The sequence below is a fragment of the Capra hircus genome, chromosome 12 (genome assembly GCF_001704415.2).
Source record: "Capra hircus breed San Clemente chromosome 12, ASM170441v1, whole genome shotgun sequence".
In the NCBI taxonomy this organism is placed as follows: Eukaryota; Metazoa; Chordata; class Mammalia; order Artiodactyla; family Bovidae; genus Capra; species Capra hircus.
In genome coordinates, this window is record NC_030819.1 from 50216268 (window position 1) to 50232905 (window position 16638).

A 16638-nucleotide genomic window follows, 5' to 3' on the forward strand; every position below is an offset into this window, starting at 1 on the left:
CTGTGTGTGCACTATGTTAGGTGCAGGTAATTCTCTTCATCAAAGGCCTTGTCTACTTAGTGAAACAGTGAGACACAAGACAGAAACGTGAAGACTTTACACCACAAAGAACTTGCTGGGAACTGGTGACTGGTAAAAACAGTGAAGCGTAATAGGAATGTAGGAATGGGAAAGTCAGTGAAGTTCTCCTGACCAAGGAAATGCAGTGTTCAGGTAGGCACAGGGACAGAAATGGACATGTCTTGAGGAGATGTGTTTGCTAGAACAGTGGAAGTTTTGTGAGGAACAGTGGTGGAAATAGTGTGTAGGAGAAGCAGACATCAGTCAGGAGGCCCATTGGAGGTTCCTGAGCAGTGAGGTAAAGACAGGATTAACGGGGATCTTGTTTGAAGATTCCAAGATATAAAACCGTAAGGAACTATTTCTCTACAAAAGGTGTGATGATAGGCTGGCAAAGATCTTAAAAGAACAACGGACACATAAGATGGTGGAGAAGCCTGTACGGTTGTTGACAGCCTGTGTGGGCTGTCATGGAGGTCCCTCAGAAATGGTACTGTTGAGTTTATGCAGGTGGCTTACTTTGCTGCTTGGCTTAGCCTTGGAGAACAGCATGGAGTGTACCAAAGGCCCTCAATTTCTCAGAAACCATGCTGGTGCTGCCCGCATCCCTGCCAGCATAGCTGACCTCCCCCAGAAGTGCCACTCTGCCTGACGACTGATGGCACTGACCGGGTGCTTCTTACCTGCTGGACACTGTCTTTGGCCTGCAGATGCAGCAAGAGTCAGAGTCCAGTCTTCATTGAGCTTCCATTTTAGTGATGGGAAACAAACAAAATATATACACACACACAAACACGTATAGGGAGGGACAGGCAGGGGAGAGATGACATTTTAATACAGTGGTCAGGGAAGACATCCCTAAAAGATAAAACTTGATTAAAACCTTTAAATGGTGAGAAGAGACACCGTGTGGATAGCAGAACAGTGCAGAAAGCTCTAGGCCAAAGATGCCTGGAGCATTCATGGAGCGGGAGCAGACTGGGAAGGAGGTGGAATGGGAGAGCTGCAGTGGATGTGATGCGACCCCATGTTGTGCTGTTTTCATTCTGAATGGTGGAAACTGGACAGGAGAGAGAGGTATAAGCAGGAGATCTGCTGGGAGATCAGTACACCAACTCAGCAGAGACCTGAGTTTGGACCAAGTTGGTATCAAGTGAGGGATGGTCAGCTCATCACTCAGGTACGTGTTAGGTACCTGATATCTGTAAATGGACCCATGAGTTTTAAAACCATTATATGACTCCTGGACTTGTTGATTTCTTCTGATTCCTGCCATTTGGGGATTTTTAACTAAATTTCATTGATTTACCCCTGAGCATACTTTATCTTTCTCCTTCTACTTACTATAAATTATTAGTATCATCTAAAGATGATGTATAATATATTATTTTCTGATAACTAGAAAACTCTGTACTTATAGGCATGTAAATGTATTTTATAACAACCAAAGTAGTAGAATTATTGCATCATTATCTGCCAAAATACCAGGAAGGAAATTTTACAGAATGAGTCACTAGTCAAACAAGTAATACTGTGATTGTCAGAAGTCCAATTCCATTTTTCCTGAATATAAGTTTTAATCTTCGGATTTTTTAGTAATGTTTTTATAGTAATGATCTCCTTTATTGAACTTAAATAGGAACTACCAGAAAATCCATGGGGGAAATTACCTATTCATCTCTATTTTGATGGAATGTCACTTTCTTACTTTTTGGCACACCATAAATATTGTACTTTTGAACAATCTGAGGAAATACTGAAGGAAGTAAGTAAAGTATGTTTCTGTAAAAATCTATAAAGTAAAATATGGTTAAAATTTGTCATATTTTGTCTCATGCCTCAAGTCTTCCATATAGTCCTACATGTCTGATTTGTTAAGAGAGCCTAGAGGATTTGTAATTCTTTATTGAGAAAGCTTTATAAATGTCCTTAAAAAAACTTTTCAATTGCACTAAAATTCACTTAATATTTCTGTATCTTCAAACCTAATAAGCAGCTCATGTTCTGTGGCATTGTTTGAATGCAGATGTGAATGATAAAATCATAATAAAATTTGCTGCCAGAAATTGACTCCCAAGATAAAATGTTTTTTCCTCATATTTGATATTACAACATTTCCCTCATTTTGCCTACTTGTAGGAACTCAGAGCCAGATTTTAAGCTTAGCTTCAGTAAACAGCCCATTCCAGTTGCCTGGTGCCTCTGTGTTTAATATCTTAAGAAAAAATTAGCCTGTTATAGATATAGTTTCATATTGCAGGCTGCCACAAATGTTTTTTCAAAATAGGGTACACACCATAAATAATAGCATGAACATTTTATATAGCAAGATATTGTTAGACTTACAGTTCACTTATTAGGTTTTTGAATATTCATTTTATCTGTAGTACACAACCAGACAGTGGGTGGTCAGTGCAGTGAAGGAAATTACTTTTTTCTCTCAAATGGAAAACTATTACATAACTTTGTACACATAATCCTTACAGCCAGCTATTTCTGTTGAGCAGAGAAGTGTATGGTTTGTGTGCGTGTGTGCCCCTGTGTGTTTGTGTAAAAGTGTTTCATCTGTTAAACGGGTTTTATAAAGATCATTTAGTCTTTGCCAGATGTATGTACTCTTCACTGTGGCCATTTAAAATCAAAGGTAAGAGCTCCCACTCTTAAAAACTAATTACAGTTGTTGACATGCTTCTGACATAATTTGAGGATTCTTCTTGTTGCAATATTAAATTACTCAAAACACTAAATTTTCCAATAGTTAAGCGAAAATGAATGCCAACAAGAACATGCACACAGTTTTTGTGGGATGAAATATGAAAGTGTCTTAAAACAATATTATATAGATAAAGTTTTCATTGATAACACTATATTATTTCAGAATCCAACAGATTACAATAAAAAGTATGAGGAAGAGAGATGGGAAATAAGGTTTGAGGTAAGTTTCAATCTAAATATTTTGAAATTTTGGATACTTCATCAATACAAAGAATCTCGTTCAAGATGAGGAAGTAAGCATTTTCTTCTATAACAGCTTTATTGAGATAATTTATATACCGTAAAATTTAACTTTTTAAAGTGTACAAGTCAATGGTTTTTTAACATATTCACAGAGTTGTGTGGTCATTATAGCTACTTAATTCCATAACGTTTCATGTCAAAGACAAGCTCCACACCAGCAGCAATCGCTTCCTACCTCCCTCCACCCCCCAGTTTCCTGGAAACTCGCTGTGGGTTTGCCTGTCCTGGATGTTTCATAGAAAGTGAATTACATAGTACATAGTCCTTTGTTACTGGCTTTCATTGACCATAATGTTTGCAAGGTTGAATCACATTGTATGTGTCCTTTTTATTGTTGAATAATATTCCTTTATATGGATGCACCACATATTGTTTATCCATTCATCAGTTGATGGACATTTGGATTGTTTTTACCTTTACAGATAGTAAATAAAGCTACTATGAACATTTGTGTACAAATTTTTAAGTGAATGTTGGTTTTTACTCCTCTTGAGTATAGACCTAGAAGTGGAATTACTAAGTCATGACAATTACACAGTCATATGACTGTTTACCATTTTAGGAAACTATGAAACTTATCCAAATGACTACAATAGTTTACTTTGGTACTAGTATTGTACAAGGGTTCCATTTTCTCCATATCCTCACCAACACTTGTTATCTTGACTTATTTCCTAGCCATCTTTGGATAGGTATGAAGATACAAGTCCCTTATCACACATGATTTGCAAATATTTCTCTCACTCTGTGGGTTATCTTTTCACTTTCTTGATGATATCCGTTGAAGTGCCAAAGTTTTAAATATTGGTAAAGTCCAGTTTATCCGTTTTTATCTTATTTTTTGTCACTTGTGCTTTTTGCTGTGCAGAAGGTGTTTTGATAAGTAAAATTTTATGATTTAAAAGTAGAATTTAATTCCTATAAGGACTTTCCTGGTGGTCCAGTGGCTAAGACTCTGCACTCCCAAATGCAGGGGGCACTGGGTCAATCCCTGGTCAGGAAACCTAGACCCCCACATGCTGCATCTAGACCCGGCCCAGCCAAATAAAAAAACTTACAAAGATAATTTCTATAATTACAAAAATAAAATATGCTTGTTGTAAAGTGTTTTGTAACAGATCAGTAAAATTTTAACAGTGGATAGTCACTTTTTGCTGAGATCAGCTAAGTGGTTCAGGTATGTTTGTTTTGCCACTAGTTTGGAATTGTTAATATAATAAGTGAGTCTACAAATTTGAATGTGATTATTTTACTATTTATACCAAGTACCATATTCAGGATTTTTATAAGTTAATAAAAGTCACCTATATTTTTATATATATTTGCTTTTAACAACTGCTGACTGCCGTAATCCTCTTTGGAATCATATAATTTTTAATTATTCTTTATCCTTTTATAGAGCTTAAGGGAGAGCACACATTTCTGATGATTTTTAACTTAAATCTTCTTTTGGCATTTCATATATTATTTTAGTTTTTATTATAAAATACATACTCTAAAAATGAATGCAATACTACAGAAATGTGAAAAGGAAAGAAGTTGCCCCCATTCTACACCTCAAACACCCCAGTCCCACTGAGCAGTGTCAGTTTGATAACCATTCTTCTAAAATGTTATGTGTATGTGTAAATATTATAATAGTATGTAAAAAAAATTCCTGTGGCGGGGGAGGGGGGTGGTTAACATCTTTTTTTTTTTTAGGCAGGAGACAAAAGCATTCTAAAGATCTTTTGATTGCTTACCACATTTTGGTCCTGCTACAACAAAATTGTTTTGTGACAGTCTCAGCTAGCTTTTTGTTAAGAAAGTAAACTGGCATTGTTATGAACTTTAATAATGTAGTGGCTTTCTGTAATAGTCATTCTGAAATTTGAATTTATTTGTGCTGTTTTAGAATTTGCTTTTGCCTGAAACAGAGACTCCTATTTTACCACCATATTTGTCTTCATCTCTGCCTCCCCCTGAGGAACTCTATGCTGTTCAAGTAAAGCACGTTGTCTCACCCAGTGAAGTATGTGATTTCAGTAACACGGTTGGTTATGGTCTTAACTCTAGGATGGATTCGTCACATTTCTATCTTCCTGACTTTGTTAACAATTGCTGACCTCTAGTTTACCTACCCTATAGTTTCTTCTTCAAATACTGTTTATACTTAGTAAGGCAACTGTTTCTTAATCACTTTTGGGTTTTCCCAGTAACGTATAGCTCTTTAAATCAAATATTTAGGTTTTTAAGTTTGAATTTACTGCCACCGAAAAAATCTCAGACATCTCATTCCCCTGTCCTCTTCCTACATTGAACGTAATTAAGCACTCTTTACCCTGCTCTGTTTTTTCATACTATTTATCACCTTCTAACACACCACCACTTTCTTTACTATGTCTGTTTACATCTCCCTACTAGAATGTAATTCTATGAAGATAGGGATTTTCGTGTTTTGGCCACTGGTGTGTCCCTGGAATACCTAGAATACTGCCTGATACATAGTAGGCACTCAATAAATACTGACTGAGTGAATAAGTACACTAAAGAAAATTCAATTATATATACTTAACTAACAAGAGAAAAAGAAATGCAGATTAAGTGGCAGAGCAGTCCTTCAGCTGTTTTTACACAGTTAACTATTCCTTCACAAGCGATGAGAATTTGCTCCGTAATTTCATCAGAGAACATAGTAGTGTAACCTGTTGTTGGTTTTTATAATGATTTTTAACTGGTTATTATTGTTGCAGAACAAATTACCCCAAATTTAGCAGCTTAAAACAACACACATGAAAGTCAGGAATCCAGGGTCTCAAGGTTGTAGTCAAGGTGTGGGAAGAGGGGCGTGCTACTGCAGGATCCAATTCCAGAGCTTGGTGCTGGGCTTCTGCTCTGTGGGCCTCTCCTGGGCCTGCTAACATGCATGTGCATGCCCCCTGGTGGACCAAGCACCACCAAGGCAGAGGCCACATCTTTTACAGTCTGAGCTCAGTAGTCACATACCATCATGCTATGGCATTTTTCAGCCACAGAGAACAAGTCTGGTTTGATATGAGGACTTAACTCTATAAGGACCATGGGGCAACTATTGGAGGCTTTCCTGCAGTACTTTTGCCCATATTATGAATACTGAAAGTTACAGAATTTGAATGTTTTTCCCTTCCCTTCCCCCAACTCAGGTATATATTTGTCTTGAATCTGTCGAAAGTTGTAGTTTGTTTAACCAGCACAGTGACACAGAAGACAGTGGAGTCGGCTGGGAATCTGAGTCGGAGAGCCTAGAGGAGGCACTGCGGAGGTTCAATAAGAATATGGAGACATTCCCTCCTCTGACAGACTTCAGAACAGGTACTAGTCTTTCAGGAAAGTGGGATTCCTAATGAAATCATTGTTTTGTTTCAGTGCTGATGAGATTGAGTTGTTTCTAAGGTTAACTGGTATTTTTATTGCCCTCACTTTATACGCTTGGCCTCATGCCTTAGGGCACTTTGATTTTCCAAAGTTCAGGCCGCCTGTGGACACTTGACTGCATGAAGATGGCTTTTCTGAGCTTGAGGTTTTGCCAGTAGCTCAAAATTGTGAGTTGTTATTTAGACCTAAATGGCACTTAATTTCATTACAAGCCACCTCAATAGAGAATTTTGGTGTGAGGGCAGGGGAATTCACATTGTGTCCTGTCCTGTCAGGATGGACGAAATTGTGCTTTTCCCCTTTCTAATATATATTACCATCCTTTATTAAATACATGGGATTCTCCTACTTGGAAAATGCATTTCGTTACCTGTGTTGACAGTTCCTGAAATACTGAGCGGTGTCTGTACATTTTATCCATGTCATGTATAGAGGTGCGTTCATCCTTGTAGTTTGTACTTATCAGAGGGTACTTTAGCAAAGGAAAGCTAGAGCTTAATGTCTTATCTGTTACTTAATAAGATTTTAATCACTTATGACCCATGTTTGGCTGATAAACAACACCTGCCCTTTTCCCTGCCTGGAAAGTTCTGGAATGTATATAGCAAGACCTCTGCTCTACTTTCCCCTACCGCAGGTCTTCCCTGCTGCTCTTCCTCCCGCACCCCCCAGCCTCCCTCCCCTCCCCTGCCCTGCCCTTCTCCACCACCTCCTCTCTCTTGCCTCCTCTCCTAGGAAGGGGCACTGTGAGCAGGAATACTTTGTACTGCAGTGTCCCTAGCTTTTGAGGAAGGCAACTTGCATGAGTAGGTGCTCATAAATATTTGTTGAATGAGTGAAAAAATAAGCTCATTATCGTATTTTCTTTTAGTAAACTAATTTATAGTCTAGAAGAAACAATTCCTTCCTTGTGTTCTTCTCTCAAGGGAAGTTACACAGTCTGTGCATGATACGGTAATTCACGGAGCTATCTATACATATATTGTTTGTGCATTTTTCTATAGTTATTGTGGAATTAAAGTTAAGTATGCATATGTGAAAGTTGATTCATAAGCAAGTGCCTATTAAATACGTATGGAATCTATATTAAAGGAGTTGAATAAAGAATCTGTTTGGGTAACATGTTGAGGATATATGGTCAGAGTGGGTTGGGAGTATACGGTTCAGAACCTTATAAATTGCAGTCTAAGAAGTTGGTACTGCAAACAGTTAAGATGCCATTGAAAAATGTTAAGCTAGAGAGCAATGGAATTGCATTGGAGGAGGGGAAAATTAAAAGTAGGAATAATAGAACCCATTTTACTATCCTTTGCAGAAGACAGCTGCCCAAAAGAAAAAAATTGGGGGCATATAAGAAGTGGGAGGAGTGAGAGAATGGTCTAAGCCATGGGAGGTAGAAGTAGGAACTCTGAGAATGGGATAAATGTCTTTCTTCAAACATTTTCCTAATTTAGGAATTAGGAAAAACAGGGTATATAAACAGAAAAAAGAGCACAAGCCAACATATGGCTGTTGAGTGTTTAATTCTGAGTAACAGGTATATGGGGATTATATCTTTGTACTTTACTGTATTTCAAAGCATATATATTTTTAAGAAAATAAAAGGCAATGTAATTGTCCCCTTTTTCTGTCTTTTCAGAAATGCCTTGCCTTGCAGAATATGATGATGGCTTATGGTATAGAGCAAAGATTGTTTCCATTAAAGAATTTAATCCTCTAGCTGTCCTGGTGCAATTTGTTGATTATGGATCAACTGAAAAGCTGACAGTAAACAGGTTAAAAAACAAAAAAGTAAACTTAAACTAGGATTCTTAGTTCTGTGTTTTTTTTTAATAATTAAAAAGATTTTACTTCAAAAAGCTATTTTAGAGCTACTTTGGGAGTTTATTTTTACTCTAAAAGTTATTCTTTATTGTGGTAAGATGTACATAACATAAAATTTACTGTGTTAAAGTTTTTAAAGTAAAAAAAATTACTGTCATCCATTTTCAAGTATACAATTAATTGACATTAAATACATTCACAGTGTTGTACAACCACTGCTATTGTCCATTTTCACAACTTTTTCATAATCCCAAACAAAAACTCTGGACCCCTTAGTAACATTCTGTTCCCTTTCTCTCAGCTCCTAGTGAGTCCTCTTGTACTCTCTGTATGAATTTACTTAAGTTCTTCATACAAACATAATCATACAATATTTGCCTTTTTATGTCTGGCTTATTTTACTTAGAATAACGTTTTCAGAGTTCATCCACAGTTGTAGCTTGTCAGAATTTCATTACTTTTACAATTAAGTAATATTCCATTGTACATGTACACCACATTTTGTTTATTCATCTGCTGATGGACACTTGGTCTGTGAATAATACTGTGGTGAACACTGACATAAAAAGATCCATTTAAATTCCAGCTTTCAACTGTTTTATTTTTTTTTTTTGATTTAAGTTAAACAAGTATTTTTATTTTATTTTATTTTTTTAATTTTAAAATCTTTAATTCTTACATGTGTTCCCAAACATGAACCCCCCTCCCACCTCCCTCCCCATCAACTGTTTTAGGATATGTACCTCAAAATGGAATTTCAGGATCACATGGTAATTTGATGTTTAACTTTTTGAGGAAATGCCAGAGTTTTCCATGTCAGCTATACGATTTAACATTTTTACCAGCAACACACAGGAGTTCCATTTTCTCCACATCCTTGCAAACACTGTTATTTTTCCAAGTTTTGTTATTTGTAATTATTTTTTAAATAATGAGATAATATGTATATAAAATCTATCATCTTAACCATTTTTAAATGTATAGTTAAGTAGTGTTAACTCAATTTACATGGTTAGTGCAGCCAATCTCCAGAACCCTCATTTTCAAAACTGAAACTAATATTGTACCCATTAAATGATTCCTCATTGTCCCTTCATCCAGCCCATTGGCCACCATTCTGCTTTCCACCTCTATGAATTTGATTATTGTACGTATATCTCACATCTTTTTATAACTGGCTTATTTCACTTAGCATAATGTCAAGGATCAACCATGTTATAGCATGTTAGAAGTTTCTTCCTTTTTACGGCTGAATAATATTCCATCATGTATTTAACACATTTTATTTATCCACACACCCGTCAGTGGATATTTGACTGTTGTGAATGATGTTATGAAAATGGACATACAAATATCTCTTTACAACCTTGATTTCAGTATACTGAGAAGTGGAGTCACTGGATAATATGCTTATTCTTAGTATTTGGAGGAACCACCAAACTTCCCCAGGAGCATTTTGCATTCACATCAAATGTCCAACGGTTCCAGTTTCTCTCTATATCCTCACCAACACTTGTTATCTTCTGGGTGGTATTTTGTTTAATCGTAGCCATGCTAATGGGTATGAGGTGATATCATATCATATGGCTTTCATTGGCATTTCTCTGATGATTAGTGATGTTGAACATCTTTTCACGTGCTTATTGGCCATTTACAGCTCTTTGAAGAAATGTCGTTTTTAACATGAACATATATTCTCTCATTCTGCAAGGTGCCTTTTCACTCTATTGATTGTGCCTTTTGCGTAGTTTTAAGTTTTGATATAATTGAATTTTCTTCTTCTGTTGCCTGTGCTCTTGGTCTCGTATCAAAGAAATCACTGCCAAATCCAACATCATAAAGTTTTCCCCTAATTGTGACATTCACATTTTTTTTAATAGGGGTTTTTTTATTATTCTTTAAAAAAATTTTTTTTAATTTTAGAATTTCTTTTGTGACAGACTGCGTCAAATCCCTCTTCATCTTATGCAGTATCCAGCCCGAGCCATAAAGGTTCTCTTGGCAGGGTTTAAACCACCCTTGAGAGACGTAGGAAAGACAAGAATACCATATTGTCCAAAGTGGAGCATGGAAGCATTGTGGGCCATGATAGACTGTCTACAAGGAAAACAGCTTTATGCTTCTTCCATGGTAAGTATTTGTCTTAACTGACCAAGATTCTTTCGAAGCTATTTCAAGGATCCCTAGTAATTTTCTAAAGTGCTTTACATGTAAAATGCTTTAAAGTTTATAATTCTGTAAATACTATAGGATTAATTTTAAGGCTGGTTCAAATGATGTCTTAGTTTTATATAATTTATACTTAAGCTTTTGATTAGCCCTGCAATGATATAAAATATCAGGGATGTAATGACTAAGATAAAAAATGATCCAGATAAATATTCTGTAATTAAAGAACGGATAAGTCAATGAGGTTCTCAAGGCAAGAATACTGAAGTGGTTTCCCATTCCCTTCTCCAGGGGACCACATTCTGTCAGACCTCTCCACCATGACCCGTCTGTCTTGGGTGGCCCCAAACGGCATGGCTTAGTTTCAGTGAGTTAGACAGGGCTGTGGTCCATGTGATCAGACTGGCTAGTTGTCTGTGATTGTGGTTTCAGTGTGTCTGCCCTCTGATGCCCTCTCTCAGTGCCTACCTTCTTACTAGGGTTTCTTTTACGTTGGACGTTGGGGTATCCCTTCACGGCTGCTCCAGCAAAGCACAGCCGCTGCTCCTTACAGCAGCTGAAGTCAAGTAGGCCTTAGGAAGCATCTCTACGAACAAAGCTAGTGGAGGTGATGGAATTCCAGTTGAGCTATTTCAAATCCTAAAAGATGATGCTGTGAAAGTGCCGCACTCAATATGCCAGCAAACTTGGAAAACTCAGCAGTGGCCACAGGAGTGGAAAAGGTCAGTTTTCATTCAAATCCCAAAGAAAGGCAATGCCAAAGAATGCTCAAACTACCGCATAATTTCACTCACCTCACACATTAGTAAAGTGATGCTTAAAATTCTCCAAGCCAGGCTTCAGCAATACGTGAACCATGAACTTCCAGATGTTCAAGCTGGTTTTAGAAAAGGCAGAGGAACCAGAGATCAAATTGCCAACATCCGCTGGATCATCGAAAAGCAAGAGAGTTCCAGAAAAACATCTATTTCTGCTTTATTGACTATACCAAAGCCTTTGACTGTGTGGATCACACTGGAAAATTCTGAAAGAGATGGGAATACCAGACCACCTGACCTGCCTCCTGGGAAATCTGTATGCAGGCTAGCAAGCAACAGTTAGAACTGGACATGGAACAACAGACTGGTTCCAAATACGAAAAGGAGTATGTCAAGGCTATATATTGTCATCCTGCTTATTTAACTTATACGCAGAGTACATCATGGGAAACACTGGGCTGGAAGAAGCACAAGCTGGAATCAAGACTGCCCGGAGAAATATCAGTAACTTCAGATATGCAGAAAGTGAAGAGGAGCTAAAAAGCCTCTTGATGAAAGTGAAAGAGGAGAGTGAAAAAGTTGGCTTACAGCTGAACATTCAGAAAACTAAGATCATGGCATCTGTTCCCATCACTTCATGGCAAATAGATGGGGAAACAGTGGCTGACTTCATTTTTCTGGGCTCCAAAATCAGCCATGAAATTAAAAGACGCTTACTCCTTGGAAGAAAAGTTATGACCAACCTAGATAGCATATTCAAAAGCAAAGACATTACTTTGCCAACAAAGGTCCATCTAGTCAAGGTTATGGTTTTTCCAGTAGTCATGTATGGATGTGAGAGTTGGACTGTGAAGAAGGCTGAGTGCCAAAGAATTGATACTTTTGAACTGTGGTGTTGGAGAAGACTCTTGAGAGTCCCTTGGACTGCAAGGAGATCCAACCAGTCCATTCTAAAGGAGATCAGTCCTGGGTGTTCTTTGGAAGGACCGATGGATGCTAAAGCTGAAACTCCAATACTTTGGTCACCTCATACGAAGATTTGACTCACTGGAAAAGACTCTGATGCTGGGAGGGATTGGGGGCAGGAGAAGGGGACGACAGAGGATGAGATGGCTGGATGGCATCACCGACTCAATGGACATGAGTTTGAGTGCAACTCCAGGAGTTGGTGATGGACAGGGAGGCCTGGCATGCTGCGATTCATGGGGTCGCAGAGTCAGACACAACTGAGCAACTGAACTGAACTGAATTCAATGAGGGGAACGTGTAAACCACTAATAGAAGCAGAATGAATTAAGTGTGAATCAAACAAGTACAGGTATTTGCGGGTGAGACGCAGGGAGAAGCAGGAATGATTTCTATCTGAAGAGACTGGAATATGGTATTTGAGCCCCTGCCCAGTAGAGTACGACAGGGGAGAAGTGACATTTAAACTGAGTCCTAAAAGTTGGAAAAATTAGAACGGAATTGTGGTCAAAATCAGAGAAAGTGGTTTTCATGGTACTCATAATTATACTAATTTTGAATTGTTTAATGTAATAGAACTGTATGAAAAGGTTCAAATAAGAAAATCCAGGTCATGCTCAGTATTAATATGCCTTCTACTTTAGAGGCTTAGACACAAAAGGGAGACCCACAAACTCTGACCTGTACCCATGTTTAATAACACAGCTATTTTAAAACTGGAAAATTATACACCAAAACTGCTGTTTTTAAGTGTCATAAAATCTAGTATTTATATATTTTATGTAAGTATTCTAAAATCTAATATTTTATATATTTAAATATTATAAAATCTTCTGGAATGACAACACAAGTGGTGCAGCAACTGTCCCTTTAGATGGAAACATGTTCTTCAGTTCAGCTTCATCCTCACCACTATTGTTTCGCCCAGCTTGCACTGATTTGAGGACCTGAGATTTGGGGATTTCTGATATATTGGCTGTGGCAAAAATGAGCTCTTAATGAAGTAGTGCTGTTACTAGAAAGTGCTTTTTGAAAACCTCTGTACATATCACACTCCTCTGTGTGCAGTAAAGAGCTTATGCAAGGTTTCTCTCAAGAAACCAGTGAAAATACTAGCAGACCAAGTAAGTGTTCTTACAAATACATGTGTATTCACCTCATGAACAACAATCGAAATGTGGTGTGTGCATAAAGGTATACTTTATGTGTACAGTGCAAATGAATTTTAACAAGGAAGGTACTATGAGAGCCCACTGGCTCAATCCAGGAAAACTTTGGGGATGAGTTACATTTCAAATAAAGTAGAAGATGGAAAGAATGGCATTTAGCAAGAAACCATCACAGATACCTTTGAAAGGACATAGTACCAATTTATAAACAAACTTAGAGAATGCCTTGTCTCTCTTGCTAGCTGTAGGAGGAAACAGGCAGCAAAAACATGATGGTATTTTTTTGACAAAGATCTTTTCATTCTAGGCTCAGGTACCAGAACAAATGGTGACTTTATATGAAGATAAACAGTATCCAATTCATATGTCATTAGTAGAAATGGGGCTTGCAGACCGAGATGAATGATGTAAGTACCATGATTTCTTGTTCATCCTTACAGTCAGCTTCAGGCACAGCACTGACACAGCAGAGATTCACGCTGTTTCTCAAAGGAATGACAACCAAGCTCAACAAGAATCTCTCTTCTAGATTTCTCCTTAACAGGCCATTCTATACTACTGAGTGTCAGTATCAGAAAGGTTCCATAGTTGTGAAAATGCTGGGACCAAACAGCTGTCCCGATTGTTCATGGTACCAGATAGTTTCGGGGTGTAAGGAGGAGAGCAGCACTGAAAATAATTCAGGCTCGTAACTCTTACCTCTGCATATGGTACTACTGGACAACCAGTGTCCTAATAACAAAGAACATTAGGGTTAATCAGTAAACAGCTCACACTCTATCCATTCACAGAAGTGTAACACACGATTTAGTAACTAGATTTGAACATTAAGCAGAGGTTTAAAATAACACATTCTGTTTTTCAGGTATACAGTACAGAGCATCTGTAGAAGCCCAGAAGAAGGTTTTACAATGTAGACCATTTCAGGCTTATTTCCTTCATCCGTTCTGCAATACTGCTGGGCTTTTGTTTTTTTTCCTTACATGTTGAACTGTTAAGAACTGTTTGAAAAAAGTTAATAAATATTTGCTTTCAAGTATTTACTTATTTTAATTTTTAAATATTTTAGCCACATTAGGAAAAATATTTCCTATATATTCAGTTTAAGAAATAAGACAGTCAGCACAGGTATAGGTGCCTGTTCTATCTACCCTTCCCCAATCATTCTCTTACCTACAAAGGAGGTGAATACTGTGAATTTGGCATTTATTGTACTTATATACCTTGGAGAAGGGTATGGCAACCCACTCCAGTATTCTTGCCTGGAGAATCCCATGGATAGAGGAGCCTGGTGGGCTACAGTCCATGGGGTCGCAAAGAGTAGAACATGACTGAAGCGACTTAGCACGTGCTTATATATGTCTTTATAATTTTACTGTATATGTAAGCATCCATAAACAATATACAGTTCTGTATATTTTTAAGTGTGTGCAGTATCACACAGTTGCCTTTCTCCCTACTTTATTTACAGTCTTTTATCCATACTGATATGCATAGCTGTTTTATTCACTTGCATTGTTACATCCCTCTATGCACATCATTTATTCTGTTAGATCTTTAGGTTGTTACCAGTTTTTTCTCAATTATTCTGCAGTAGGACCCTCTCTGTGCCTATGAGTGGTTTTCTAGTGAATATACTTACCTCAGGACTTAGTAAATTCCATTAGGAACTGTATTTCAAACTAACTCTACCATTTGTAATCTTGAGTTCCTTGCTGACATGCAGTGTGGCCAGACCATTATTTGCCAGTTTATGATACTACTATAAAGAGATACTTCATTTTTGTAATATGCATTCACTGGTTTAGTTGCTTGTTTATTGCTCATTCGTATCTTTTGTAATTTTAACTAGTAAGGCTTCTTAATGTATTTGGGTTATTAATCCTTTGTGTATCTTTTCCTAGTCTGTGACTTTTCTTTTGGGGTATCTTTGGACAAACTTTTGACTCATTAACCTTTAAGGTTTATGCTGTGTCTCATTTAAAAGTCTTTCTCAAGGGTGGACCTTGTGATCTAGGGGTTAGAATTTGGCACATTTACTGCCGTGGCCTGAGTTCATTTTCCCGGGTTTGGGAACCTGAGATCCCAGAAGCTGTACAGCGTGGGCCCCCCAACCAGAAACAAAAATGGCTTTCTATCCTGAGGTTCAGTTCAGTTCAGTCGCTCAGTTGTGTCCGACTCTTTGCGACCCCATGAATTGCAGCACACCAGGCCTCCCTGTCCATCACCAACTCCCGGAGTTCACCCAAACTCACGTCCATCGAGTCCGTGATGCCATCCAGCTATCTCACCCTCTGTCGTCCCCTTCTCCTCCTGCCCCCAATCCCTCCCAGCATCAGTCTTTTCCAATGAGTCAACTCTTCGCATGAGGTGGCCAAAGTATTGGAGTTTCAGCTTTAACATCAGTCCTTCCAAAGAACACCCAGGACTGATCTCCTTTAGAGTGGACTGGCTGGATCTCCTTGCAGTCCAAGGGACTCTCAAGAGTCTTCTCCAACACCAAGTTCAAAAGCATCAAATCTTTGGCGCTCAGCTTTCTTCACAGTCCAACTCTCACATCCATACATGACCACTGGAAAAACCATAGCCTTGACTAGACGGACCATTGTTGGCAAAGTAATGTCTCTGCTTTTGAATATGCTATCTAGGTTGGTCATAACTTTCCTTCCAAGGAGTAAGCGTCTTTTGATTTCATGGCTGCAGTCACCATCTGCAGTGATTTTGGAGCCCAAAAAAATAAAGTCTGACACTGTTTCCCCATCTATTTCCCATGAAGTGATACCATGATCTTCATTTTCTGAATGTTGAGCTTTAAGCCAATTTTTTCACTCTCCTCTTTCATCAAGAGGCTTTTTAGTTCCTCTTCACTTTCTGCCATAAGGGTGGTATCACCTGCATATCTGATATTTCTCCCAGCAATCTTGATTCCAGCTTGTGCTTCTCCCAGCCCAGCATTTCTCATGAGGTACTCTGTGTATAAGTTAAATAAGCAGGGTGACAATATACAGCCTTGATGTACTTCTTTTCCTACTTGAAACCAGTCTGTTGTTCCATGTCCAGTTCTAACTGTTGCTTCCTGACCTGCATATAGGTTTCTCAAGAAGCAGGTCAGGTGGTCTGGTATTCCCACCTCTTTCAGAATTTTCCACAGTTTATTGTGATCCACCCAGTCAAAGGCTTTGGCATAGTCAATAAAGCAGAAATAGATGTTTTTCTGGAACTCTCTTGCTTTTTCCATGATCCAGCGGATGTTGGCAATTTGATCTCTGTGTTCCTCTGCC

General features: G+C 38.0%; 1 protein-coding gene across 1 annotated transcript in view; it reads left to right on the plus strand.

The window, feature by feature from the left end:
• RNF17 (ring finger protein 17) overlaps window positions 1-13763 on the plus strand; it is a 115641-nt gene extending 101878 nt beyond the window's left edge. Inside the window, exons 30-36 of the mRNA XM_018056328.1 lie at window positions 1700-1825; window positions 2939-2995; window positions 4973-5089; window positions 6240-6408; window positions 8111-8246; window positions 10236-10425; window positions 13665-13763. Coding sequence (XP_017911817.1) covers window positions 1700-1825; window positions 2939-2995; window positions 4973-5089; window positions 6240-6408; window positions 8111-8246; window positions 10236-10425; window positions 13665-13763 — 894 coding nt within the window. The remainder of the gene's footprint in view (window positions 1-1699; window positions 1826-2938; window positions 2996-4972; window positions 5090-6239; window positions 6409-8110; window positions 8247-10235; window positions 10426-13664) is intronic.